Consider the following 25,572-nt stretch of genomic DNA (forward strand, 5'->3'; position numbering starts at 1 on the left):
CTTTATGGCCCTCCCTGGCCCTTCTTGGTCCTCTTCGACCCTCCATGCCCCTCTCTCATCCCTTGTAACACTCCCTGACCCTCCCTGGTCCTCCCCAACCCTCTCTGTCACCCTCTGGCCTTCCCTAACACTCCTTGACACCCCATGACCCTCCCCGGCTCTCCCTGGCCCTCTCTGACCCTCCCAGACCCTCCCTGGCCCTCCCTGGCCCTTCTTGGTTCTCCTCAACCCTCCATGCCCCTCTCTCATACCCTGTAACCTTCCCTGGTCCTCCATGACCCTCTCTGTCACCTCCTGGCCTTCCTTAACACTCCTTGACACCCCATTGACCCTCCCCGGCCCTTACCTGATCCTCTATAATTCTCTCTGACCCTTCCTGGCACTTCCTGGCCCTCCCTGGCCCAACTTGGTCCTCCCCAACCCTCCACGGTACCCTGGCGAGGTCTGACATGCTCAACCTGTCAAAGAGATCTTTAAGGAGCAGGGGTAGAGGAAGGGTGGAAAGGCCCTCCCCAGGCCTAGAGGATGGGTTGGTCCCTGGGGGCCCACGGGGGTGCTTTCTGGACCCTGGCCCAGTTGTGGAGAAAGGAAGTGGCAGAGAGGCCCAGCTCTGGAGGAAGGAAGAGTTGGCTGAGAAACACTTTGGTGCTAGCCACACACAGAACTCAGAACAGAGGTCAGGCTGAGAGGCTGCCTGGAGGAAGTGTCGTGGGCCCCTACACAGGCATCTCAACCTTGAGGACAGGTCCATGTCAGGCTATTGCTGTGGGTCAGGTACAGCCTAAGCCACCCTCCCTGGAGCCACAGTGGCAGCTGTATTCACCCAGATGCCCCCCAGGAACTTCCTCATGGCTGGGCATGAGCTGGTCCTGGCCAAAAAGAAGGGCAGGCTGAGTCTGGGAGACACGATGGGGCAAGTCCTGTGAGCACTTCCCGTGCCCTCAAGCCTCAGCGTGTTGGGGACAGCTGGAGTGTCCACCCAGGCCAGTGCCACGCTGAACGGGGATTGCTGGTAGGCCAGGTGGACCAGGGTGCAAGGCCTTGCTCTGCTGCTCATGGCTGGGTGGCCTTGGGAAAGTTTCTGAACACCTTTGGGGCTCAGTTTCCCTGTCTCTCAGAGGGAAACCAGAGGAGGCTGTCCCTGTGGTGGCTGCTGAGAGGGCCCAGCATGGGGCACTATGTGTGTAAGGATCCCCTCCCAGGGCCTGCCCAACAGGACAAACTTCATCCATGTCACTGTCACCCCATGAAACACTGTACTGAGGGCCAGGCTGGTGAGTGAGGGGTTGAGGAAGGCCAAAGCTGGGCTTCAGGCTCAGTGATCTGTCCTGAGTCCACTACTTGCTTCCGGTGTCAGCAAGCTGCTCCCCTTTCTGGGATCTGGTGGCACAGGGACAGCGCCATGGGTCCAACTGTCCTCCCAGGATCAGGGGCGAGAGGAAGCTGATGCAGTCCCCACGGTGTGGCCTGTGGGTATGGGGGGCCCCTGCCAGGAGGACCAGTTCCCCAAGGGGGTAGCCTCAGAGCCTGGAGTCCTGAGGCAGCCCCCACAGAGAGGAGACCAGGAATGGAGAAGGAGCTAGACAGGCCCCTGCAGGCAGGCATCCCAGGACCAGCCAGGGCCTGCAGCCGCCCTACCAGGCACCTGGGGTGCATCTCTGTATGGCACCAGGGAAGAATGTTCTAGTGCCAACGGTGAGGGGAGTGAGGGACAGGTACACATTCGCATTGGGGCAGTAAAATAGTGAGCATTTATTGGCCTTACTCTGCGCCAGACACTGATTCCAGGCTTGATGCCCCAGTACATGGGACTCACGAGGTCAGGAGGAGGTGGAAGCTGAGAGCATGGCCCAGCTTGCTCACCTCCATGGGCAAAGCCGGAATGTGAACCGAGCCAGCCTCCAGGCCTCCCCTTGTCCATCCGTCCCTTGCCCCCATCAGGCTGAGCTGCCCCAGAGCCCTGGTGATGAGGCCTGAGGAGCCCTCAAGTCCATGAGCTGGCCTCTGCAGTCTCCTCCCCAACCCAGGGCCAGTCAGACTGCCTGCTGTGCAGATGCAGGGAGTCTCCTGGCACAAAACCTAGCGCATTCAGGATGGGGTTCTCTCAATTCCCAGGTTTGGTAAAGTGACCCTGTCATCGTCCAGGTGACACTATTACCTATTTAAGGGAAACTAGACTTTCTGAGGCTGTAGCTGCACTTCTAACAGATAGCCACAAGGTGTCGGGCTCGGGCCAGATTTGGAAAACCCCGCTCCCCGTCTGGCTTGGAGGGCAAAACTCAGGCTGCCCCAGCTCCTCCCCAGGTCCCTGCCTGGGGTGGGGGTCCCAACACCCCTCCCAGAGCTTCTCAGTAATCCATCTGATATTATCCTGATACAAATATAATATAGACACCTCTAATTTTCAGAACACAGCAATGCTTCTGGAAGGTGTCCCAGCTTGCACCTGTGGTTTTGGGCATCTGTGCCGCATCCGCTGGTGTTGGAGAGTCCCCCAAGGGGGGCATTCCCTTAGGCCTCCCTCCACCACCTGTTCTGTCATGCCAGGATGGAGGCGGATAGGAGCCTCCGTTCTGAGTACATGAAGGTGCAGAGCCCACCTGTAAGTACTCTGACGCTTTCAGGGGCTGCCTGGGTGAGAAATGTCCTTTGGCCCACCCCCAGCCTTCTCCCCAGGTTGTTCTAAGACCAGTGGGCTCTTTCGCTGTAATTCTAAAAGTGGCCACCAGGTGTCAGCATGAGGCCGCTCAAGCCGCCAAGTGGAGGAAACTCCGCACTTCATGATTTCTGGGGGTGCCCCAGGAGTCTCCTGAATAAATGAGTTCCTGGCCAGAACTCCAGGGCGGGATGATCCTCTCCCAGGCCTAAAGGTAGGGCAATGAAGTTTTTGTTATGAGGTGTCCCTGCAAGCTTGGAGGACAAGTTTAAGTTCTCAGTGAGATTTAGTTCCATTGGGCACTCCAAACTTGTCCCTTTTGTGTTCCCACTATCTGTATCCCCTTTTGGCCATGTGCTCTCCCTCCACCATGGAAAAGAAATGGAATACAGGGCCATGGGTCCCAGCCCTCACCCATCTCTCTGACCCAATGCCTCTAGCACTGCCTCAGTGGTGACCTGGCTTAGCTAGTCCTCCTGGGCCCTCCCCACCCTAACCCATCCTCCGCCCCCCTCCCCTTGCTTAAGCACTCTGGGTTCCAAGATTCTGGTGGGTTAAAATCGCCCTGCATATTCCCTTTTGGGCCAGGCCTGAGATAAGAATCCAGATTAGGGCAGAACTCAGATTCAAGACACTGTTTTAGGGATGGGAGCTTCCATGTTTCCAGGAAGTGATCTGTGGGTTTGAAAAGCTACTTCCTTTTCAGCCCCTTGGCTGCCCACCTTCTCAGTTTGGTGGGCCTCCTGTAGAACCCTCATGTCTGCCTTGGAGTCAGCTCTTGCACTCCCCAGCCACGCCTGTGGCTTGGCAGGTCCCAGCTAGGTCTTCCCATAAGAACCAGGCAGTAGCTCCTTGCAACATCTGAGTTTCTTGCAGGGGACAGCACGGGATGCAAAGCCTTCAGGCCATAGAGCCCACTTGAGCTCAGGGTCACAGCCAACATGAGCAAGTGCCTACTCTACCCCAGGAACTGTGGGCTGACTCACACTGACTCCCCTCCATGTGCCCCAGACCTGCCTCAGGGCCCTTTAGCATCTCTGCGTCCCTCCTTATCCAAGAGCCCAGCAGGAAGTCCCACCAGCCCTCTTCCTGTAGGGTGGTGTGGCTCTGGAGCATCTATAGCCTTTGAGACACACTTGCAAGATTGGAGTCCCCCCTCAAGTCTCTATTCTCCACCAAAAATCCTGTCGTCCCCACCGGATGCACCATCCCTCCAGCTAAGGAAGGGAGTTTGATTGAGGGTTTGTGTGAGAGTGAAACCCTAGCATATGCCAGTTAACTGTACCCAGCTGGGGTGCAGGGAGCTGGGATGGGTGGGACTGGTGGCCTCCTGGGACATACCCATGTCTTTGCCCCTCAGTGAATCTTTGCTCTGCTTCCTGCTCTCCCTACAAGCCTTGGGAGATAGGTTTAAATTCCCTGTGAGATTTAGCTCCATTGGGCAGCATGTCTGCCTGGGCCCTTCCCCAGCTGTTGATGGCCATGAGGCTGTGCATCGATTGGAGTTTCAGCCACACTCAAAGGCTATGAGCCCAACATCCCACCCTCAGTACCTAAGAGCAGGACTGGTACTCAGGGTTGCCACCTGCCACCACACCTATGGTGCAGGGGTCCTATCAGAAGTGACCAGTGAGAGAAGGAAACTCCCAGACGAGGCCTCTACCCCCTAAGGACTGGAGAATGTGACAGCGCTGCAGTGCAGCTGCCTTGGGAGCACCTAAAAAGAGTTTTTTCTGACCATTCTCGAACCCTGCTTTTTTTCTGCTTATGGCCCGTTGCCATTTTACCCGTGCCACGCCCACGGGCATTCCAGGGTGTCAAGTGACTGCCAAGTGTCAATCTAAGGAGGCCCCACCCACTCCCCACCCCTCCCCATAGTCCCACCTCTTGGAGGAGTGCTTCCGGTCTATGCCCCCACCCACACACGCCTCTCTGTGGGGTCAGGGGGCGGGCCAAGTCTCCACCCCCCTGTGCACTGTGCCCTGGCATGAGAAGGTGCCACAGCCAGCTGCCCAGTGGCCCCAGCACCACTGAGTTGGCGCAACGCTACCCAATTTGGAGGGGCTCGAGGAAAGGCGTGGAGGGGACGAGGAGGTGAGGGGCAAGACTAATTTCAGTTGGCATTGGAGCAGGTGCTGTGCTCCGGTGGAGAGCCTCTCCCGCTTCTACGCTTCTAGGGGGCTATTATAATGCACACTCTAAAAGTGCCCTTCGTCGTCTCTCCAGCCTCAGCCTCGTCCCCCTCCTCCTCCTCCTCCTCCACGTCAACCCGGCTGGAGGGTCTGGGCACCCCAGCCAGAGCACCCCCTGCTTTGGCGACGACTGCTAATATTGGCCCGACCAGCGGATCATCGTCCGGGCAGTTTCGGCAGAGAGCCTTGGGCACCAGTGACTCCCCGGTCCTCTTTATCCACCGCCCGGGCACTTCGGGGACTACGCAGCGACTAGAGTACAGGTGACCGGGCTTCCCTCCCTCTTGCTGCAGCCTCTGTGTGAGAAGCACTGCATGCTGTGTTGAGGCATGGGTGGGCTGGGGGCTTGGGGCAGCTAACAAGATCCCCATTTCTGAAAGGGGGGACAGAACCTGTGCTGTGGGAAGGAGGGCCTAGGGCAAGCTGCCTAAGTGTAGCCTCAACTTTGGAGGGAATAGGAAAGACAAGTGGGGAGGGGCTCTTCTATAGGGCTATGCAGAGCCACAGAGGCTTTTGCAAGGAAAATAGGTTTTCCTTCACTAATCTGCCAGGCAGAGTGGGAGGGGCAGGGGTGGAGGGTAGGGCTGTTCTTCTCCACGGGAGTGAACAGCTGTTCTTGCAAATGTAAAAGGCAGGGTTTTTCTGTGTGAGAAGTTTGCTCTTGCTGCAAACCCCCCTCCCCCCCAACCACTACCACCAATCCCAACCAAAGAGAAACAGGAGACCATGCAGAGGGGCCAGGAGCCCGAGGTTTTGGAACAGTTTTTTTTTTTATACCATTTTAAAAGTAAAGCTTCCCCCTCTCCCCGCTCCCTACCCCTCCCAACCATAACCAAAGAATCCCACTAAATAACTGGAAAGGAGAGTGAGGAGGAGGACAAAGGATGGCCAAGTGCCTTGGTACCCCTCAGCAGGATGGGAAGACTAGAGCTCCTGTCCCCCTGCCAGCATGCCCCCTCCCCAGATTCTCCTGGTGCTTCTCATTCCCACAGAATGGACATTGGGGCAAGGGCAGTTTCCCCAGGGAGCATGCATAATTCTGCATGTGAAGCTTCTCTCCCCTTCATCCAGGGTCCCAGACTTCTCCATACAGCTGGTGGGGATGGGTTTCATCTCCCAGGGAAGCCCAGTGTCCCACCGCACCACCCCCCAATCATCCAGCTGACTTCTGCATACAGAACCATGTGTCCTTTGCTTTGTGCCTGGCCCCCTCCTTGCTTCCAGCAAAGGTGGGAATGTTGGAGAGTAGGGGGTGGTCACACAGTGTGCTGGGATCCCCAAGGCAGGCCTTGTGTGGGCAACCCCCACCCCATGCCCAGGCACACATCCACACCAGCCAGGAAGGGGCAGCCCACCCCCCAGAAGGGGCTCCTGCCTCTTCATGGGCAGGCACCATTTCAAGCTTGGCTGCTGGGAAGCCCAGACCTAGGTGAACTGTGGGCCACTTCCCCTTTCCCTTGTACCTTGAAAAAGGGGGAGGTAGGCAGCCAGAGGAACAGGAAGAGGAGCTGCCACCCCAAACCCTGGCAAGGTGACCTGCAGGCCTTCCCACTGAACAGCCAGGGGACTGGAAGGGCTCTGGCTTGGGGGGATTTGTTTTAAAAGTGCTCATCTCAGGAACACCTTTGTGTTTTCCCCAGGGGAAGAGTCACTGCCGAACTCCCAGGGGGGGAGGTAGATCCCAAGCCCCAAGGCCTGGCATCTCATCCTGCAGAGGCCCCTGCCCAGGCTGCCCCCCAGCTGGAGCCGCAGCCCCAGCCGGAGCTGCAGCCTGAGCCACAGTTGGCCAGAGCCGCTCGAGAACCCAGCCCTGAGGTGAGCTGCTGCGGCCTGTGGCCCAGGTGGTCCCCCCGCGCTCAGCACTGAGACCCGCAGCAAGCTCCAGCGCCAGAGCGGTGAGTGTCTTCAGATCCCCAGGGCCAGGCAGAGGTATCAGCTGGCTGAGCTCTCCAAGTGTCAGGCTGGGTGCCAGGGCCTCCTTTCCTTCTGTCCAAGGGGCACCCCCTCCCCACCAGGCCTGGGGAAGCTGGGGTGTGTTCAGTGTCACACGGTGGGTCATCTGTGATTCAGGGGGTCTGCTCCAGGTGCCTGTCCCTGGTGTGAGCACAGCAGGCTCCTTGTACTCTGGGCTCCTCCAGGGGTCCTTGGCCAGGGAGCTCCTGGCAAAAGAAGGCAAGGGAAGGGAGGGAGCCGGGCATGGGAGGAGGCAGGGGACATGGACCAGGTGGGGAGAGAATTGGAGGAAGGAGAAGGAAAGCAACAGGGGCATTGGGGGAGAGGGGAAACTCATCAAAGGGACAGAAGCTGGAGAGCCCAGGCAAGCGGGCCTGGGGTATGTGAGACCCAGGTCCTCCCTGCTCTTGGCTGCCGGGCTGTGGGACCTTGCACCAGTGGCTTGACCTCTCTGTGTCCCCATTTGTCAAAGTAGGTGGCAGTCTCAGACCTCCTGGCTGTTCGATTATGAGAGGAAAGGGAGGTAGTGACCCAGGGCCCACACAGGCACTCTGAGCGCTGCACGGGGCCATACAAGCACCGGTGTCAGGATTCCATTGTGTTCAGCCGGAGGGGCTTCCTGTGTGTGTGAGTGGGGGTTGGGGGGGAGAATAGAAAGGCCCGGGGCCAGAGCGCCTGGGACACTTCTGAAGCAGGCTTGGAGGTGACTGCCACGCTAGTTCACTGACAAGGTACTGGGACAGGGGCTCAGGCAGAGCTGCCCTAGAGGGGTGCTTAGCTCCAGGGTCTCGGGAAGCTTTGGAAGTGGGGGCAGGGTGGGTATCTGTCCCTGCACTGGACCTTAAAGTGACTGAGGTCCCCCTTCAGAGTTGGCAGGGAGGGACCCAGCAGGTGACCCCCTTCCAGCCCGGTTGGCCCATCTGAGAGAGAGGCCATGACACTTTTAAAGTGTCTTTATTTTGGACACGACATAAAATAGCACAATAGTGGCCGTGCCTGGGTCCCTCCCCAATGCGCCTGCTCACCCCCTCCCTTGGGGGCCCCCACCCGACCCCTACCTACTTTCAGCTTTTGTTTCATGGATCATTGGCTTGTGGTGCCTGGTGCCTTGGGTGGCTGGTGCCGCCTGGTGCCTTGGGTGGCTGGTGCCGTCGGGTCCTGTTGGTTCTGTCCGAGTCCCTGTCCCTTGCTTCCAGCTGGGGCTGACACAGAGCTGGGAGCCCCTCCTGGAGCCCAGTCCATGATCTGCGTGCGCATCAGTGGCGGGTGCTCTGCGGTGGGTGAGGGAGGGGCGCTCAGGGGACCCTCGGAGAACGGAGCAGAGTTTGCAAAATGCTGGGCTTGGTCCCAGGGAGCAGGGAGCGGCCAGCTCGGAGCCAGAGCTGTGGGAGGAAACCCTTGAAGGAGAAAGGCCGCCTGCTGGGAGCAGGGGAGCAGGGGAGCAGGGGAGCCGGGAGGCGGGCGAGAGCGCAGCCGCAGGCCTGGGGCGTAGGGGCCACGCTCTTAGGGTGAGTCCGAATTTTGGTGGGGGGACGATTCTTCTCCTTCTCCGTGGAGCAGGGGTTTGCGGTCTGCAGGGGAGGCTCTTGCTGCTGCCGGGGCTGGAGCAGGGCAGGGGGGAGGGTGGCGCTGGGGCTGAAGTTCTGCCAGCCAAGCTCTGTGCAGGAGAGACCCCAGCCCCACCACCGCTCAGGCTGCTGCAGCTAGCTCCTGTCCTACAGTGGAGGGCCGGAAGTCGGGGACAGCCTAACACTGGTGCTGGCTGGGGGCAGTCAGTACCTCTTCTGAGCCCCAGGGTGACCCGGATCTGCCCCTGCCAAGCCTGCCCCCTTAGCCATACTTTTTGACTAAATAAGGCTACGGTTCAGCGGGCAGCTCTTGGAGGGGGGGAGGAGAAGGGGGAAGGGAGAACATATGCAACCCCCCCTCCTTGCCCCAGTGGCTCAGCCTGGCACCCCAAAGTGGCCTCAGTTGTCCTACCTCCAAGGTCCAGGCAGAGGCTGCAAGGGCATGTCTCCAAGCACCAGGCAGAGGCTTCTCCAGGGCGGGCGCCTGTGTGAGCAGAGAGCAGGATGGGGACCCCCCGCTGCTGCTGTGCTTGCCCCCCTCTCCGCATGCACCCCTAACTGGGGGAAAGCCCACCCTTTGCAAAGGGGATCTCACCTCAGCATCCCTCCCACTCCCAGTCTGGAAAGCAGGCCTGGCGGAAAGGTGGGGAGCCCAGCGCAGAACCCCAGGGAGCCCTGTGTTTGTCCATAAGCTGAGGCCCTTCCGGGGGACGACTGGAAATGTGCTCTGGGCTCCCAGGGACTCAACTCCCCGCCCCAAAATTCACTGGTCCCCATGAAGCAGAGAGCACCTTGAAGGCGCCCAGGGTTCATGGAAGCTGGAAGCTCCCCTCTCGCCCTCCCTCCGTCCCCAGGCACACCCGCACAGGCCTGAAAGCTGGGGACACAGGAGTCTACACGGCTGGTGGAGAGGGGAGGGGGCGGTGATGGGTGGGGGGGAGACAGGCCAGATGTTCTTGGAATGGGACACGGGGTGATTGATGCGGACTGGAATTTGAAGGGGGAACATTCCCCACGTGCCTGGCCTGGGTGGAAAATGGGCTGTTTTTCATGGTGGTGGTGTGGGGAGGGGGGGGTCTCCCTGTCTTGCCAAAACCATGTGGAGGGCTGCCTCAGCCTAGACTGGGTCCCCACACCTGTCCAATGGCATTAACCCCTGCCTTCCCAGAATGTCAGGCTTCGAGCCGCCCTTTCTAGCTGGGGTCCCTCTCAGGGGTGACCATGGGGTTGAGCAGTGCCCACTGCAGTGGCCCCGGGATCCCGCTGGCCCACTGTGCCCCAGAAGTGCCTTCCTCCTGGCAGCTCTGCACCCTTCAGATGCCGCCCACCCCCAGGGTCGCTCAGGTCCAGGGGGTGACCCTGTTCGTGCCAGCAGCGCCTTGCGGCTGCGTCAGCTGCAACACTGGCTTTTAAGCAACTGGCCTTTCCCAGCCGAGATAGTGAGGCTTTGCAAGAAAATGCTTGGAGAAAACGAAAGGAGACCCCTGGTGCCCCAGCCACCATGCAGTGTTTCCCCCCCCCCCAGGTCTCCCTTCTTCTTCCCCAGCACCCCCTTCTTCGGGTTTCCAGGCAAAACTGGTTTTGGCCCCGCGTGCGGGCTGGTTGAAGCCCGAAGCGCGCTCGCGGGGTGCCCGGGCGCGCGGGGGTGGCTGTGTGGGGTGCTCCCGGGCCCCCAAGCCGAGCCGGGGACGAGCCTGCCCGCGGCGGCCGCCGGGATGCGGCTTCGCCTAGGCTCGCAGCGCGGGAGCGCGTGGGGCGCGGCGGCGGCGGGGAGCGCGGGGCCGGCGTCGGAGGCGGCCCAGCGGGGAGCGGGGAGCCCCGGGAGCGCCGGGGCGCCGCGCCCAAGTCGCTCCCTCTCGGGTCCCGGGTGCCTCCCCTCCGCCCCGCGGCCGCTCAGCCTGGCAGCTGCCACAGGCGCGCTCCCGGCGACCAGAAGGCCCGGGAAAGAGCTGCGCTTCTCCTTCCGGGGCGCGCGCCCCAGGAGCCGGCGCTACCTGCCCGCGTCCCCCGGGAGGGCGCCCCTGCTCCGCGCGCGAGCCCCCAGACGCGGGGGAGCGGCGGCGGCGGCGGCGGCGCGGCGCCTGCCCGGCCCCGGGAGCCCCACTGCTGCACCTCCAGGGTCGCAGCCCCCCGCGCGACCTCCCTGCTCCTACCAAGCGCGGGCATCGTTATTATTTTTTTCCCCCTGTGACACTCCAAACTGAAGGCTTGCTCCCAGGTCCTCTACATGCATTTCCCTAGGCCACGAGATTTTTCTCGCATGTCCATGTCCGGGCACCTGGAGACACGCAAGCCCCCGCAGGCTTCCCCAGTCACCTAGTGGCCTGGGTCCCCCAACGCATTGGACATTTTCTCCCAGGCTGTTAGCAGTTGTGTATGCCCTGCTCCAGTTGATGCACCGCCATCCCATCTCCCCTAAAATCTCAGCGTTAACCCCGGGTCATGTTGCTGACCAATTTGCCTGGCTCCCCAGACGGTGGACAGGGTGTTGCTGGCACTTAGGCACCGTCTCCAAAACAAGTGGAGCTTTCTCCCTGTGCCTCCATAATTTGGGGCACTAACTGCAAGGTCTCTGAAGCTAGCCTGCTTGTGTCTGTCCGGGCTCCCCCACACTGAAGCCCTGTTCTCCTGGTTCACCACACTTTAGGACGCTGTCCTCCGCATCCCACAAATGTATTGGCACCAGCCTGGGTTCCCTAAATCTTACATGAAGACTCCCAGGTCCCCCCAAAACACTGAGCACTTTGCCCAGAACCTCCAAAGTGTGAACGAGCCTCCCTAATTCCTTCACGAAAACTGAGGCATTGCACCCAGAGCCTACCGAGCCCTTTTCTGAATCATAAATAGTCTGCACTCTGGTTTTCTGACTTCCACAAAGTTGAGAGGATGATTTCTGATCCCCAGATCTCATTGAGCAATATTTTTGTATGTGTGGGCCATGAAAATTCAGACGCACTGCACTGGTTTTCAGGGTTCTCCAAGCTTCTTGGTTACTAATCAGGTCCCTTACAGATCAGACACTGTCACCCAGGCCCCAGAAAGCACACGGAGCAATGACTCGAGATGTGCTTTAATTGTGACCGTGGGTTATGCAGGTTCCCCTGGGCCACAGCACACAGGAAACAAACCCCTACACAAACCAAAAGTCTTGCTGTCCTGGGCTCTGTTGAGTGTCCCCAGTAACCAAATATTCGGAACATTTTCTCTCCACCATAATAACACTTTGAGCGTTAAAACACTCCCTGTGTCCCACTGGTTTATTGACAAAGATCAGGATTTTCTGAAATGCACACAGTGATCTCAAACCCCAGGATGACACTGTACCCTTTCCTTGATCCCTTATATTTGAACACGCTGAGCTCTCTCAAATATCACGTATTGCCCTCCAGGCCCGAAAACAGTCATTACTACACTCGGGTCACAGAAAGGCACTGATTTCTTGGACTCCAGAGCATCTTGCACACCCACAAAGTCACCTAAAATGTAAGTAACTTTTCCTGGGTCTTTCGCACATGGCAAGCTCTCTGTAGATCACCAGTTTTGGACACTGATTTTCCGGGCCTCGCAACCTACGAACTCTTAATACTTTTACCCTAAAACTTAGATATTTTTCTGAGGACTCTCAACAACTTCCCTGGATCCCTAGATTCAAAAATGGATTTCCTGGGGGTCTTCAAATTGAGGCATGTCTCCCAGTCCTCCAAATTAAATTGGGACTTTTTTTTTTCCTCCACAAAACAACTGAGCTTTCCACCACCCCTAAACATTGAATTTTGGGTCTTCTGATTTAATGACCCTTGCTCCCCAAGTCCCCCTAAATTTAGGCAACTTTGCATGCCCCACTCCTAAATGAAAATGTCCAGGGATCAAAAAATACCCTAGAAACCTCAGGTCTTCTGGGCCTGTGTCCTACAAGCTTCCTGGCTACTACCCAGCGTCCCTGACATTTAGATATCTGCCTCCACTGGAGAAGACCCATGGATCCCCAAAACTTGGGACATGTTTTACTTGGGTTCCCCAAATGCAGACAGTGACCAAGAAAACAGGATAATTTTTTTCCTGCTCGCCAAAAATAAACTAATTGAAGCCAGTTAAAAATTAAAATGTAAGCGGACATGGATTTTCTGCATTTCCCCGATGTACGGATCACAGTCACAGGTTTAGATAGTGTTTCCTGAGTCTCTAAAGGATATTGAAGATTGTCTCCAGAGCCAGGACAATTATGGAGGTTACTTCCTTGGCAGCACCCGCTTCCAGGCCACTAAGTTCCATTTCTAAATTGTGGAAGTGAATATCTAAGTCCCTCCAGCACGCTGATATTTCTCCTGGATCCCCAAAGTGTGCTCAGTGTTTCACTTTCCCCAATTTCAGATAATGTGCCTCTGAGGTCCCCCCAGGTTTCACTCTGAAAATTTCCCCAGTCACCCCAAAACCTATCTCCCACAAATCGGCCTGGGGCCCCCTTAAGCTTGCTGACCAACATATTGGGTGTCCCCATATTTTAGACTAGGATCTCTCGTCTCTCCCCCCACCCCCCGCCCCCGCCCCCGTGGCACTGAGCAAGGTCCACTGATCCCCCAAACTCGGACCCTGTATTTGCAGTCTCAAATTGAGTCACTGATTACAGGACCCCACACGGACGGGGCCTGCCCAGGGTCTCCGAGGTCGGGCACTAGTACTTTCATCCGCAGAGCGGAGCACACAGAGCTCTGCCTCGCGTTCCCGGGCCGTGCGCATTGTTCCCTGCCCCGCGCGCGGCGGGCACTGCTCTTCGGCCACCCTTCGTCTCCCGCGAAGGCCCCGGGGCTCCTAGGATTTGGGACATTTCTCTCCGCGCTCCCCCGACACGCTTGGCCCAGCAGCCTGTCCGCCAGGACGTGGGCAGTGCTTCTCCCGCGTCCAGGAGGACGACTGGGCATTGCCCCCAGTTTCCCCCAAATTTGGGCATTGTCCCCGGGTCTTCCAACGGACTGGGCGTTGCCCCCGGACACTGGGGACGGCCCCTGGGGTCTCGCTCACCTCCAGCAGCGTCCACCGCCGCCGCACAGCGCTCGCTCGCCGCCTCGGCTGCTCGTGCGCCCGCGGACGCCGTCTCCAGCCTGCAGCCTGCAGCCTCCGGCCTCGCGGTGAGCTCCCCGCCGCCGCCGCCGCCCGCTTCCCCGCCCGCCCGCCGCCGTCGTCGCGCGGGGGACCCCGGAACGGGGCGCGGGACCTGCGGACGGCTGGCGCTTGGCGGCCGCGCTCCTGGGGACGCGCGCCCCAAACCCGTGCCGCTTCCGTTTGCTGTCTGCAGAGACCGCAGCGGTGGGGAAGCTCGGAGGCCCCGAGGCGGGAGAGCCCCAGGAGGGAGGGCCCCAGGCGGGAGGGCCGGGCCCCGGGTCGCAGGGACGCGGACGAGAGGCGCACCCAGTGCGCGCGGCGGAGCCTTCCCGTCCGCCGGACAGGGGACTCGGGGAGGCGCGCGCCCAGCGCGGGAGAGGTGATTGATGGCGGAGCGAGGGGGCGAGCCGGCGCGGGCTTCCGCCGTGGCCCCTTCCCCTCGGAGAGGCACGGGTGGCCGGGGCGCCGGGGGGCGGCTGGGGCGCCCGGGCTCGTGCGTGGTTTTGACTTGGTGAAAATCACCACTTCTGACGTCGTCCACACTCTCCAGGAGATGGTTTCCCCAGACCCCCAAATTATCGTGGTGGCCCCCCGGGCTCAACCCGACTCTACGCAAGTCCAGCGCCCTGAGGACGCGGGAGTCATTATCCGGATATTTTGGGTGGGCCCCCAAGGCGAGCTGATTAGACGAAGGCCGGTGAGCTCGGTGTTGCAGGTAGGATCGGGGCGCGGGTTCCCGCCCTGCTGCTCTGTCCCGCCCGGTCCCCGCCCGGCCTCTGCCGCGGACCGCACCTGGCGGCCGCCGCGGCTCCACCCCAGCTCCCGCGGCACCGGGGGGCGCTCAGGCTCCGGCCGCCGCGCTGCTCGGGCAGGTGGCGGCTGCGCGCCCGCCCGTGCCCGGGGATTGCGCCCTGCCCTGCAGCCCACCCCCCCCCGCCCCCTGCGAGACTCGGGGACCCTGGCCCGGCACCGGACCACCTGCACCCTCGCTGTCCGTCGGGCGCTGCGGCTCGCGCGGGGAATGCCGCCTGCTTTTCCCGCTTCGCGCCCCCCGCGTGCGCGAGCCTAGAGAACCCCTGGTTCCCCGGAACCCGAAAGGGGGGGCTCCCCCTATACACTTTGGAAAGGGGACTCGGGATTTCTGTCGCCTTCTGCCGCTCCCCGCCCCCAACCCCACCGCGCCGCGAGCACCCCACGGCCCCCCCCACCGTCGCCCCCGGACCCGGGGCCCCCCAGCCCTCGCCCCCCCTCGCTCGAGCCGCGGGGGCGGTCCGAGGGCGGGGCCAGCGCCCCGAGGGCGCCCATTGGCGCGGGCGCGGGGCCAGCGGGGCCCGAGCGGGCGCCGGGCCGCGGGGTGGCGCGGCTATAAGAGCCGGGCGTTGGCGCCCGCAGATCGCCTGCTCTCCGGCGGAGCTGCGTGAGGCCAGGCCGGCCCCCGGCCCCCCCTTCCGGCCGCCCCCGCCTCCTGGCCCACGCCCGCCCGCGCTCGGCCCGCCAGCGCCTCCACCCGGCCGGCGGCCCCGCGTCCTCGCCGCCCGCCGCCACGCTGCTGACTCCCGCCTCGGGCGCCGTCGGCGGGGCCGCGCTCCGCCGGGCCTGCGGACCCCCGCCGCCTCCTCCTCCATCTACCTCAACGCCCTCTCCCCGCTTCGCCCGAGGAGGCGGTCCCCCCCGCAGGCAGTCCGGCTCGCAGGCCGCCGGCGTTGTCATCCCCCGCGCTGCCCCCAGCCCTCCCCGGCGCGCGGCCCGCCGCTCCCTTCCTCGCCGCGTCCCGAGCGGCTCGGCGCCGCCTCCGCCACCGCCACCCCCTTCCCGGGCCCGGGCTCGCGACGGCAGAGGGCTCCGTCGGCCCGCTCCGAGCCGGGCGTCCGCGGCTCGGGCGCCCCTCCGCTCCGCCCCCCTCCACACCTTCCCCGGCCCTCGACGTGGCGCCCTGCCCTTGCTTCTCTGTGCGCCCCCGGCCCCTCTCTGGCCTCTGGCCCCGGCGCCCGCGCTCCGCTCGCCCGCAGCCTGCCCTGCGCTCCCTCCCGCCCCCCCCAGCGCCTCGCCTCCGACTCCCTCCCCCTCCACGCCCGCCCTCTCGCCCCGCCGTCCCGAAGTGGATTAATTATACGCTTTCTGTTTCTCTCCGCGCTGTTCTCCCCCGCTGCGAGCCTGCCCGCCTCTCGCTGTCCTCTCTCCCTCTCGCCCTCTCTTTGGCCCCCCCCGCTCACGTTCTCTCTGGGTCTCTCACTATCTCTGCCCCCCTCTGTCCTTGATACAACAGCTGACCTCATTTCCCGATACCCTTTCCCCCCCTAAAAGTACAACATCTGGCCCGCCCCGGCCCGCAGACAGCCCGCCCTCCCTGAACTATCAGAAGAGTCCCCCCCCCCAAAAAAAGCCATCCCCCCGTTCTGCCCCGTCGCACATTCGGCCCCCGCGACTCGGCCAGAGCGGCGCTGGCAGAGGAGTGTCCGGCAGGAGGGCCAACGCCCGCTGTTCGGTTTGCGATACGCAGCAGGGAGGTGGGCGGCAGCTGCGCCGGCTTCCAGGTAAGCGGCGTGCGTGCGGGGAGGGGAGGGGGCCTGCGGGCCCGGGGGGGCGGGGGCCTGCCCGGAGGGGCCGCGCGCCGGTCTCCCCCTGCGCCGCCGGAGCGGGGCGGGGGGGTGGTGGTGGTGCGCGCGCTGGGCAGGGGCCCCGGGACGTGCCCGGGGAGGTGTGCGCTGTCCGCAAAGCCGACTTCCTGGTCGGTTGGTGGGTGCAGGGGGCTGTTGCAGAGAGTCCGCGACCCGCGCCGCGTGTGGGAGGGCCCTGTTGGTCCCCGGGGTGCGGGGTAACGAGGAGGGGCGCAAGGCTCAGAAACCCACCCTGGTATGTTGACTCGGTGCCAGCAAGACTGAAGGAGGAAGACGGGGTGGGCGGGGCCAGGATGGAAGAGGGGGCGATTTGGCAAGAGGCTCAGACCAGGCGCCACATTTGCAGAGGACCCCCCCACGGCTTCCCCCCCTTCCCTGTCCCCAACATTTCCACCCAGGAATCTGGGGAGAGGGGCTGCTGGGAGGCGCACGGGGGCAGGGGTGTTCAGCCCACAGAGGGTAACTGCCCCTGCCCAGTGGGCAGATGGAACCTTCCATACAAGGAGGTGTAGAGCAGCCCCCCGTCCTAACCGCCTCCCCCCACATCTCCCGGTGCCTGCTTGGGCTGGGGGTGCAGCAGGAGCCCCCCACCCCCACCCCGTGGTACCGCGCTAAGGGATGGACCAGGGCTAGCTGTTGGGGGTGCAGGAGAGAAGGGACTGGCTGCGAGGACCGAGGGGGCGGGAGCAAAGGGGGCGGGGGGAGTGGTCAGCGGGAGAGGGGTGGGGGGTAGGGTGGAGCCCGGACTGGGAGGAGCCCGCTCACACATAAAAGCTGAAGCACTGACCAGCCTGCAAACTGGACATTAGCTTCTCCTGTGAGGCAGCCTTCCAGTCTCCTCCTCCTCCTCCTCCTCTTCCTCCTCCTCCACCAACCCCAGCGAGCCTCCTGTCCAGCTGCAGGTAACCAGGGCTGTTGAGCGAGGACCCCGCTGCCCTCTCGCTCCGGCCTGCCCTCCTGCTGATGGCCTGGGGCCTCGGCCCCTCGGCCCCTCCTCTCTGCCTCTGCCCTCCTCACCCCTACCCTCCCTCCTCCCGGGCTTGCTCACCTGGCCCACACCTCTCCCTGCCTCTCCGGCCTCTGCTCTCCGCTTGTGCTCTGGACCAGACCCCGCACTAGAGTGGCCGGGCTTGCAGGAGGACGCAGCTGCCGCTCGGCTGGCGCCCAGTCGCTTGCTGGCCAAATTGTTCTTAGAATTTGGAAGGGGGCAGCAGCGGGGGCAGCCTGGGAGCCTGGCTGGGGCGCGGCCTAGGGCAGGAGGAGGTGAGCAGGGTGGCACCTTAGATCCTGCTGTGGAGCTGCCCACTGCTCTTTTGCGGGTTTCAGGGAGATCGCGCTCCTTTCTTATTCCCCCTCCTCTCCTACAGGATTTATGGCATCAGAAATTTCCTGGGCCTAGCCTGCTGCAGCCTGGCTCCAGGCTGGGAAGGGGCTTGCTGGTTGGTGCCCCCCCCACATGCCCACTGGGTGTGGAGCCTGGGAGGGGCACCTCTGGGCGGGCTGCCCAGCCCCTGGTGTGGGTAGCATCAGGGTGCCAGTGGGCTCCAAGGCACTCGGCGGTGACTGTCACCCCTGAAAGGGTTTGTACTTGGGCCTGCGGAGGGCAGACTGGGGCTGCCTGCCTGGAAGTGTGGGGAGGGGCTTCCACTTTCTGGAGGGAGCAGGGGCAGCCCCTGCTCAAGCAGCCCCTCCCAAGCCCCCCCAACCCTTAAGAGATCTGGTTAACCCTTGCCTGGGGTCTGCAGCCACACAGCCTATGCAGGGGGTGTGTCCTTCTAGACTGGGCCCTGAGGACCTGGTGTCCAGCCTCCAGGTGGCCTGACCTGTGGGGTTTGGTACCCCAGTGGGGAGAAGATCTGGTGATCCCAGAGGGACTTTGAAGTGTGTCTAGCCCTGAGTGGTGTGATGCCAGGCCTGCAAAGAACGCTTTTGGCCTTTGTGTTTTAGGGTGCCCAGGGCAGACTGGAGTGGGGGACTGAGCGATTCAGGAGAGCAGGTCCTCTGGGAGTGTGGTTGGCACTGGCACTAGCCACTGGATCCTTGACCTGGGCTTTGCTCAGCCACAGACTGGGAGGGGGAGGGGTGGGACTGGCCCTGCAGGACCCCCTGCTGCTGGGGGGGGTAGCTGGTCCTCTGGGATGCACATGCTCTGTGGTGGGGTGGGGCTGTCTGCCATCTTGGCTGATGCTGGGAGGTCCGAGGAGTGGCCACTGCCCCGTGCGGCCCCGCCCCCATGACTTCATAGGCCAGAGGCCAGGTTCAGTGTCCGGCAGCTGGGGGTGGCTGAGCTCCTGCTGGGGTGATGATGGGGGATGATCATCCCCACATGAGACTGCTGACCAGCACCCGGTGCCAATCAGAGATGTGCTTCAGGCACCCCGCCTGGGCAGTGAAAGTGCGTGTTATTTCTGCAATTAAAAGATTCGTGTTTAGGAGGACGCCGCGCTCTCAAGCTGTAATGGAACTTGGAACGAGGGGACAGCTGGGCTGGTGTCTGGGGTTGGGGGTAGGTGGTGGGGCCAGGCCCCAGCGGGGCAGGCGGGTGAGCTCATGGCCTCTTCCCTCTACCCCGCAGATGCCGATGGGGGTCCCGATGGGGAAGTCGATGCTGGTGCTGCTGACCTTCTTGGCCTTGGCCTCGTGCTGCTTTGCTGCTTACCGCCCCAGTGAGACTCTGTGCGGCGGGGAGCTGGTGGACACCCTCCAGTTTGTCTGTGGGGACCGCGGCTTCTACTTCAGTGAGTAGCTCAGCGTGCGGTGAGGCCAGGGGCAGGGCGCACACAGCAGGCACTCAATAAATGCTGGAGGGCACCCCCCCCCCCCGGCCGAACCATCACCCAGATGCCTGTGGACGCCCTCTAGGATGCCTGGTGTGGGGGGCCAGGCAGAGGGAAACTCCTACAAGGTGACCGCCCAGGCTCTCTTGCTCTGAGCCTTTGTGAGCACAACTGAGTCCACGTTTAGGGGGCGCCTGCAGTGTGCCTGGGTGGGCTCACACTCCCTGACTTGTCCACAATACGACTTGAAGTAGAACACTCTCCTCCCAGGAAGGGGGGATATCTGAGTGGAGGCCAGCCCTTGGCAGGTGGGGGTGGGGGCGCTGGACTGGGAGAGGGGGAGGGAGGGGGTTGCTTTCCCTCACTACTTCTTCTGGACCTGCTTGCAGACAGAGCTGTGAGCACTGAAGTTCCCCCCACATTTGCACCGTGCCCGACCTTTCGACAGTGGGATTACCTGAATTAAAATTAAATAAAATAGGTCAGAGACCAGTAAAAACCAAAGCATCTGTCGCAGCTCCACCTGGGCACAGTGGGGGTGAGAGGCATCCCTGCTATCGGACAGCACTGGGGGCGGGCCACCATGTGGGGTGCCCACCTGCTGGCTCAAGAGCTCTCTGGCTGCTCCTCATGCTTCTCTATTTCCATCCCTGAGACCTCTGCTTCTCCTTGCCCCGTCCCCATGTGGAACCCCCAGGTGGAGGTGATCCCTTCCTCGGGGGTGTGGGCCCTTGACCTCACCTCCCAGAAAGCTGGGCCTCCGTTTCCTTACCTAAGGATGGGGCAGAGGAGCAGGCCCAGGTGGACCTTGCAGGTGGAGAGGGCAAGTATGCCTCCTGGGTTTAGCCCTGATGCCGGAGCTGGGTGGGGGTGGGGGACGCCCTCGTGGTCAGGCCTGGCCCTTGCACTCCACATGTGGCAGGCCCCTCTGCAGCCTCTACTTACCCACAAACACCAGCCTCAGTATCTCACAGCTTCTCTCTGAAAAGCGCTCCTGCTTCTCCTTGCTTCTGAAGCCCTGGCCACCCTGGTCTCACCTGTGCCCTCTCTCGCGTGAGCACCTGCCTCGTTTGGGGGCAGGAAGTGGCATGGTAGGGTCTGGTGCCCAGGGAGTGGGTCCCTTGCCAGGAGGGCCCGGCTGAGCCCCCTGCCCCCGTGGGACATCCTCCCCAGGGGTGCCTGCCCTTGGCCCCCCAAGGTGAGGGCCGAGACCTTTCCTCGCAGCTGACCTTGGAGCCTGAGCAGCGGAGGGACGGGGAGGACGGGAGGAAAGGAGGACGTGGTTTCATGCAGGTCCTCACTCCTCCCCTCCCGTCTTCCTCTTCCTCTCCCAAGCCTGCCTCAGCGTGGCGTCTCGAGGGCTGGGAGCCACCCGGGCTCCTGCTCTGCTCAGGGACGGCGGCACTTGCGTCCCAACCTGGCCTTCAAGATGGGACCCTGTGCCCCGCACTGTGGGGGCTGGATCCCTGGTGGGCGGCCTCCTGAGCCGGCCTCATGCCAGCACATTTTCCCCACTTCCCTGGGCAGCGGGACTGGGGTGGGGGCTGTGTCCACTCTCCATGCGAGCAGGGAGGCACCAGGAGGCCAGGGGCTGGTCCTGGCACATGCACCCCCACTTCCCCTCCTGTCCTTCCTGGGCACCCCACCTGCCCACTCTTACACCCTTCCTCCACGAGGCTGGCTATCCCCCTGTCCTGCCCTCCCCCCGCTTGCCTTGGGCGGCCACCGGCCAAAAGCCCGCTTGTGGGGGGACCGTGGGGGCCGGTGCTCAAGTGCGGCTCTTCTTCCCCCTGTGGGACTTCCAGGCAGGCCGGCGAGCCGCGTGACCCGCCGCAGCAGCCGTGGCATCGTGGAAGAGTGCTGTTTCCGTAGCTGCGACCTGGCCCTTCTGGAGACCTACTGTGCCACCCCCGCCAAGTCCGAGAGGGACGTGTCGACCCCTCCGACCGTGCTTCCGGTGAGAGGGGACCTGGTGTCGGGGTGGGAGGTGTCACCTCTGAGCTGGGGGACCAGGGTGTGGCCGGCGCCCAGGGCCTGCAGTGTGACTGGGGTCCCCACGCTGTGGTCGTGGCTGGTCACCCATCGGATGGCCCCCCACGAGCCAGGCACCCCCTGACTGGCCCTTCCCCCTCAGGACAACTTCCCCAGATACCCCGTGGGCAAGTTCTTCCAATACGACACCTGGAAGCAGTCCGCCCAACGCCTGCGCAGAGGTCTGCCTGCCCTCCTGCGCGCCCGGCGGGGTCGCATGCTCGCCAAGGAGCTCGAGGCGTTCAGAGAGGCCAAGCGTCACCGTCCGCTGATCGCCCTGCCCACCCACGACCCCGCCACCCACGGGGGCGCCTCTCCAGAGGCATCCGGCAATCAGAAGTGAGCCAAAATGTCGCGTAATTCTGCAAGACGGCACCGTCCACCTCGTGCCCTCCTCTTGACCAGGGGCCATTCCATCGGGTCCCGCCTCTAACATCTCTCGAGGTCGCGTTCCCTCTGCGGGCTCCCCCACCCCCAGCCCCCATGCCCCAACCTCCCCATGTCAGGCTCTTCTCTCCTTGGCCCTCTCCATCAGGCTGAGGAGATCCTAGTAACACCTCTAAAAATGTACAAACTCAATTGGCTTTCATAACCCCCCAAAATTACCCCCCCCAAATTATCCCAAATTACACAACAGAAAAACCTACGAATTTCTGAAAATATCTCTCTCTCTCTCTCTCTCTCTCTCTCTCACACACACACACACACACACACATCAGTCCCCTTAAAACAAATTGGCTTTTTAGGAACACCAGCAAAATTAATTAGTTAAAAAAAAACAACCCTAAAATTATCAATTGGCTAAAAAAAAAAAAAAAAATACCAAAACCAAATTGGCTTAAAAACAATTGGCATCATGAAAGAATTAGGCCCCCCCCTTCCTTCTCTTCCCCAGGGACCTCGAGTCAGATTGGCCGTGGGCTCGAGCGCCTGACCTCCAGGAGAAAGGAAGGGACCCCATCTGCAGGTAGGCACGTCACCATCTGCAGCCGGCTCGCCTCCTCAGGCAAAATTCTGGCCACATCTGGGGAGAATTGGCCTTCTTACAACAGCAAACCCCCAGACTCGTTCCTCACTCTGTTTCCCATCCTCGAAAGTCACCACGGAGCTAGATGGGGGCTCCCAGGGAGGCGAAAGGAGGGGAGAACAGAACATGAACACTGAAATTTGTGAGAATAAACTTTAATTGGCACAAACCCCCAAACACCCTAAAATCTATCCTCCCAAAACCCACGTCGCAAAATCTTACATCATAATTCCCACCCTAAAAATCACACACACCCACAGACATTCCTGCAGACACTCCCTACATGCATGCACTCACACACATGCTCACACACATGCATATACTCTCACACACATGCTCACACATATATGCACACACACTGCCTCACACATATGCTCACACACATGTACACACGCTCTTGCCCACATATGCTCACACATATGCACACACAAACACCCTCACCTGCACACCCTCATGCCCACACACGTACACATGCACACGGATGGGTGAACCCAGCACAGTGCACGTCAGACCGCTCTCTGAGCTGTTCATTGGTGTGGTTTTCATGTCCTGAGCTCCCTTCCTGGCCCCTGGGATGCGCTCCTCAGGTGGGAGAAGAGCAATCCATCTTTCTGAGGTGAGGGAGGTGGCTTTACCCACGGCCCCCGTGGTGTGAGCCCGACACCCCCAGGCCCCACCGGCACCCGTGCCCCCTGCCATCATGCAGACTGAGGAACTGATTTGGCCAGACTGGAGGTGGCTGTAGCCGAGCAAGACGTGCCCTACCCGGTAGCCTGACCCCCTAGGTGTGCTCTTGTGAGAAAGATCTGGGACCCCCAGCACACCTAGGGACCATCTTTGCCAGCCCCCTGGGGCCTCTCAGAAATGGGAGGTCCCCTGGAGGCAGGCAAGGATGGTGGGGAGTGTGGGAAGTCTGGCGGTTGGAGGGGCGGGTGGGGGGCAGTGGGGGCTGGGTGGGGGGATGCTCTAGAGTAGGAAGTGGTCCCGTGAGGTTTGGAGTTGACAAGTCAGGAGCAACAAGTGCAGAATTACAATCCAATCAGGAACCCAAATTTACGCCAATTGATCTATTTCCCCCCTTTAATTGGTTTCTCCTGGGGCTTTTTTCCTTTTTTTTTTTTTTTTTTGATCCCTCCTTAGCTTTTTATGCGCTCACGTTACTCCCGTCCCATGTAACAGGGGAGCAGTGACAAAGTAATGACGTACGAAGCCACCACCACCACCACCACCACCACCACCACCACCACCACCGCGGTAAAGCCGCACGTCCTGCTCTCCGCCATTTATCGTCCCATTTTGGTTTTTGTTTTAATCTGTCCCTTTTGCTTGGGTTGAGTGGAGAGTGGGGCCTCCGTGGGGCGCTGGCCACTGCACCCCACGGAGAAGCCTGAGGGATGGGAGTGGGCCACTGCCCGGCCTGGCCTGTGGGGACAGTGGCTGGTCCCCGGAGGTCCTGGGGAGCGGAGGAGGGGGCGGGGAGGCGTCTCCTCGGTGTCCGGAAGGTGCTCGGAGGCCACCAGGAAGGGGCCCCCAGCTGGCCCAGGCTGGCTGGGGGGGAAGGGGTTGCAGGTGTGTAAGTAGAGGGGCTCCATCGGGCTGGAGCAGGTGGTCGCCTTCCGTGCACTTGGGGAGCCCTCCCCCCACCCCTCGGTGACACCTTGCCCGTTTCCTCAGCACCCTGTCTTGTCCCCAGGAGGCTCAGAGCTCCACGGGGCATCCTGGGGCCCAGGCAGGGTGAGGTCGGGGAGTAGGGGAGGTCAGGAGGATGCAGGCCCTGCAGAGCAGGAGAGCTGCGAGAATGGTCCACCGACTGGGGTCGCTTGGGCCCCGAGGCCCACGGGTCTGGTGATACCGAACCAGCCACCATCTCGGAGCCTAGGGCTGTGGCGGGGATCCGGGCGGCTGGGAGGTTTACCTCACCCCCACTTCTGCCCTCAGTGCAGCCCCCCTGCATGGCAGCCTGACTAGCATTCTAGAGGCCCGAGGCTTCTGGGCCCCAGTGACGGGGCTGGCATGGCCCAGGGGGCGGTGCGTGTCAGCCCACCAGCGGCACAGAGGGTCCCTCGGCAGGCGTCCGGGGAGTGGGCCATTCGGACTATTGGACAGAGCCGAAAAGAGCCAAATTGTCATAATTGGGACCCAGACAGATTGGCCTGAGATCCAAAAAGACTTGGAGGCACCCCAAATTGCCTGCCCATCCTGCTGGATGCCCACCCCACCCAGTGTTACATTCTGCCTCTTGTGGGGTGGGTGCTCCAAGGCCGTCTGCTGACGCTCCTCTGTGTCCCCCAGCAAGCAGCTCTCCCAGGGTCCTCCGCCATCCTGACCCGGGCCCCCATCTGACCTCCTGAGCCCCGACTGTGGCTGTCCATCTTTTCTCCCTCCTCAACTGTCTTCAGCGGGACTCCCTCTTGGGTCCCCCCCACCATCACCTGAAGACCCCCCACGCGCCAAGCACCGAATGTCACCTTGCCCACTGTCGCGGCCCATCTGTCTGGCAGTGGCTGGTGTGGGCCTCCACTTGACCCCTTTAACGTGCTGATATTTCTGGCAAAATTCATTGCTTGGGTTTTGTCTTTAACATTTATCGCTCGCAATCCCAATAAAGCATTCAAATGTATCTTGTTCTGAGTTCTCTGCTTTTTCACTTGCATTCAGGATTGAGGAGGGTGGGAGGGAGGTCCCTGGGGGTGCAGGCACCCCTCTGCTGCCTTCACAGTGCACAGGGCAAGTGAGAACAGCCCAAAAGCCTGCACGCTCTTAGCAGTGACCATGGCCATCTGCATGGGGCCAAGGGTCCTGCTCTAGGACATTCTCAGGCACCAAATCCTCAAAGTTGGGGTACCCTGAGGCAGGAGAGGCCCCGGGGTGGGGTGGTTTCCAAGAGCCCGCAGTGAGAAGTGAAGTGTCTCCACTGCCAGTCCCAGGGATCTCTCCCAGCCTGGGGGTGGGTGCTGGGGGTCCACCAGGTCTGAAAGTTTCTGGAAACTGTAGTTGTTGCTGGACACAGGGATTCCTATCAACTGCCTGTCCAGTTGCACACACAGACACACTCAGCCTCCCTCCAAGATGGAGGCTACAGCAGCAGAGGACCCCCCCCCCCCAGCCCCACGCGCCCTTCCCTGACGGCTCTGGCTCTGGGCTTTAGGTTCCTCGGGCTGGTGGGAGAAGGTGGCGAGCCTGAGTGGGGAGAATCAGAGGAAAACAAACCATGAGAGACTCCTAACTCTGGGGAAAAAACAAAAGGTTGCTGCGGGGGAGGGGGCGGGGATGGGGGTCACTGAGTGATGGGCACGAAGGAGGGCACATGATGTGATGAGCACTGGGGGTTATACTGTATGTTGGCAAATTGAATTTAAATAAATAAAAAAGCAAAGAAGGTGGCCAGACAGAACCTGAGCCTGCTGCCTCCCTGCCCCGCCCCCAAGCCCTGGCTTGGCAGGTGCACGTGGTGGGTAGAGGGGCAGTGGGACCGGGTGGCATTCAGCGGGCAGGCCCAGGCTCTGGCTGGGTTAGGGGAGGCCTCCCCTCCTGAGCCCCTTCCTTTCTGTTTCTAGTATTTTCTAGTACTTCCCAGCACGGCACTTGTGGCAGGCTCAAAGCCAGTCCTCCAAGGTCTCCAGGGGTGTCCAGATGGGTGGCCACACTGC

General features: G+C 61.6%; 1 protein-coding gene and 1 long non-coding RNA gene across 7 annotated transcripts; one reads left to right on the top strand and one right to left on the bottom strand.

Moving 5' to 3' along the window:
* Nucleotides 1–5,681: 5,681 nt before the first annotated feature.
* On the bottom strand, nucleotides 5,682–13,482 carry LOC144292496 (uncharacterized). Its single transcript, XR_013359869.1, has 4 exons — nucleotides 13,389–13,482; nucleotides 8,782–8,853; nucleotides 7,864–8,183; nucleotides 5,682–7,007 (listed from the first exon to the last, which is right to left on the bottom strand). It is a non-coding gene; the product is annotated as an uncharacterized LOC144292496 (long non-coding RNA).
* On the top strand, nucleotides 6,569–24,542 carry IGF2 (insulin like growth factor 2). 6 transcript variants are annotated; one of them, XM_077862868.1, is made up of 5 exons: nucleotides 6,569–6,743; nucleotides 11,759–11,852; nucleotides 18,663–18,825; nucleotides 20,661–20,821; nucleotides 20,999–24,542. In XM_077862868.1, exons 3-5 carry the CDS (start codon nucleotides 18,663–18,665, stop codon nucleotides 21,236–21,238), a joined length of 564 nt encoding a protein of 187 aa, XP_077718994.1. In that variant the 5' UTR covers nucleotides 6,569–6,743; nucleotides 11,759–11,852; the 3' UTR covers nucleotides 21,239–24,542. The 6 variants fall into 6 exon arrangements, with proteins under 6 accessions (XP_077718994.1, XP_077718993.1, XP_077718992.1 ...); XM_077862867.1 differs by lacking the exon at nucleotides 11,759–11,852; XM_077862866.1 differs by lacking the exons at nucleotides 6,569–6,743; nucleotides 11,759–11,852 and adding an exon at nucleotides 15,553–16,003.
* Nucleotides 24,543–25,572: the final 1,030 nt, after the last annotated feature.

This window comes from Canis aureus, chromosome 21 (assembly GCF_053574225.1).
Source record: "Canis aureus isolate CA01 chromosome 21, VMU_Caureus_v.1.0, whole genome shotgun sequence".
Taxonomy (NCBI): domain Eukaryota; kingdom Metazoa; phylum Chordata; class Mammalia; order Carnivora; family Canidae; genus Canis; species Canis aureus.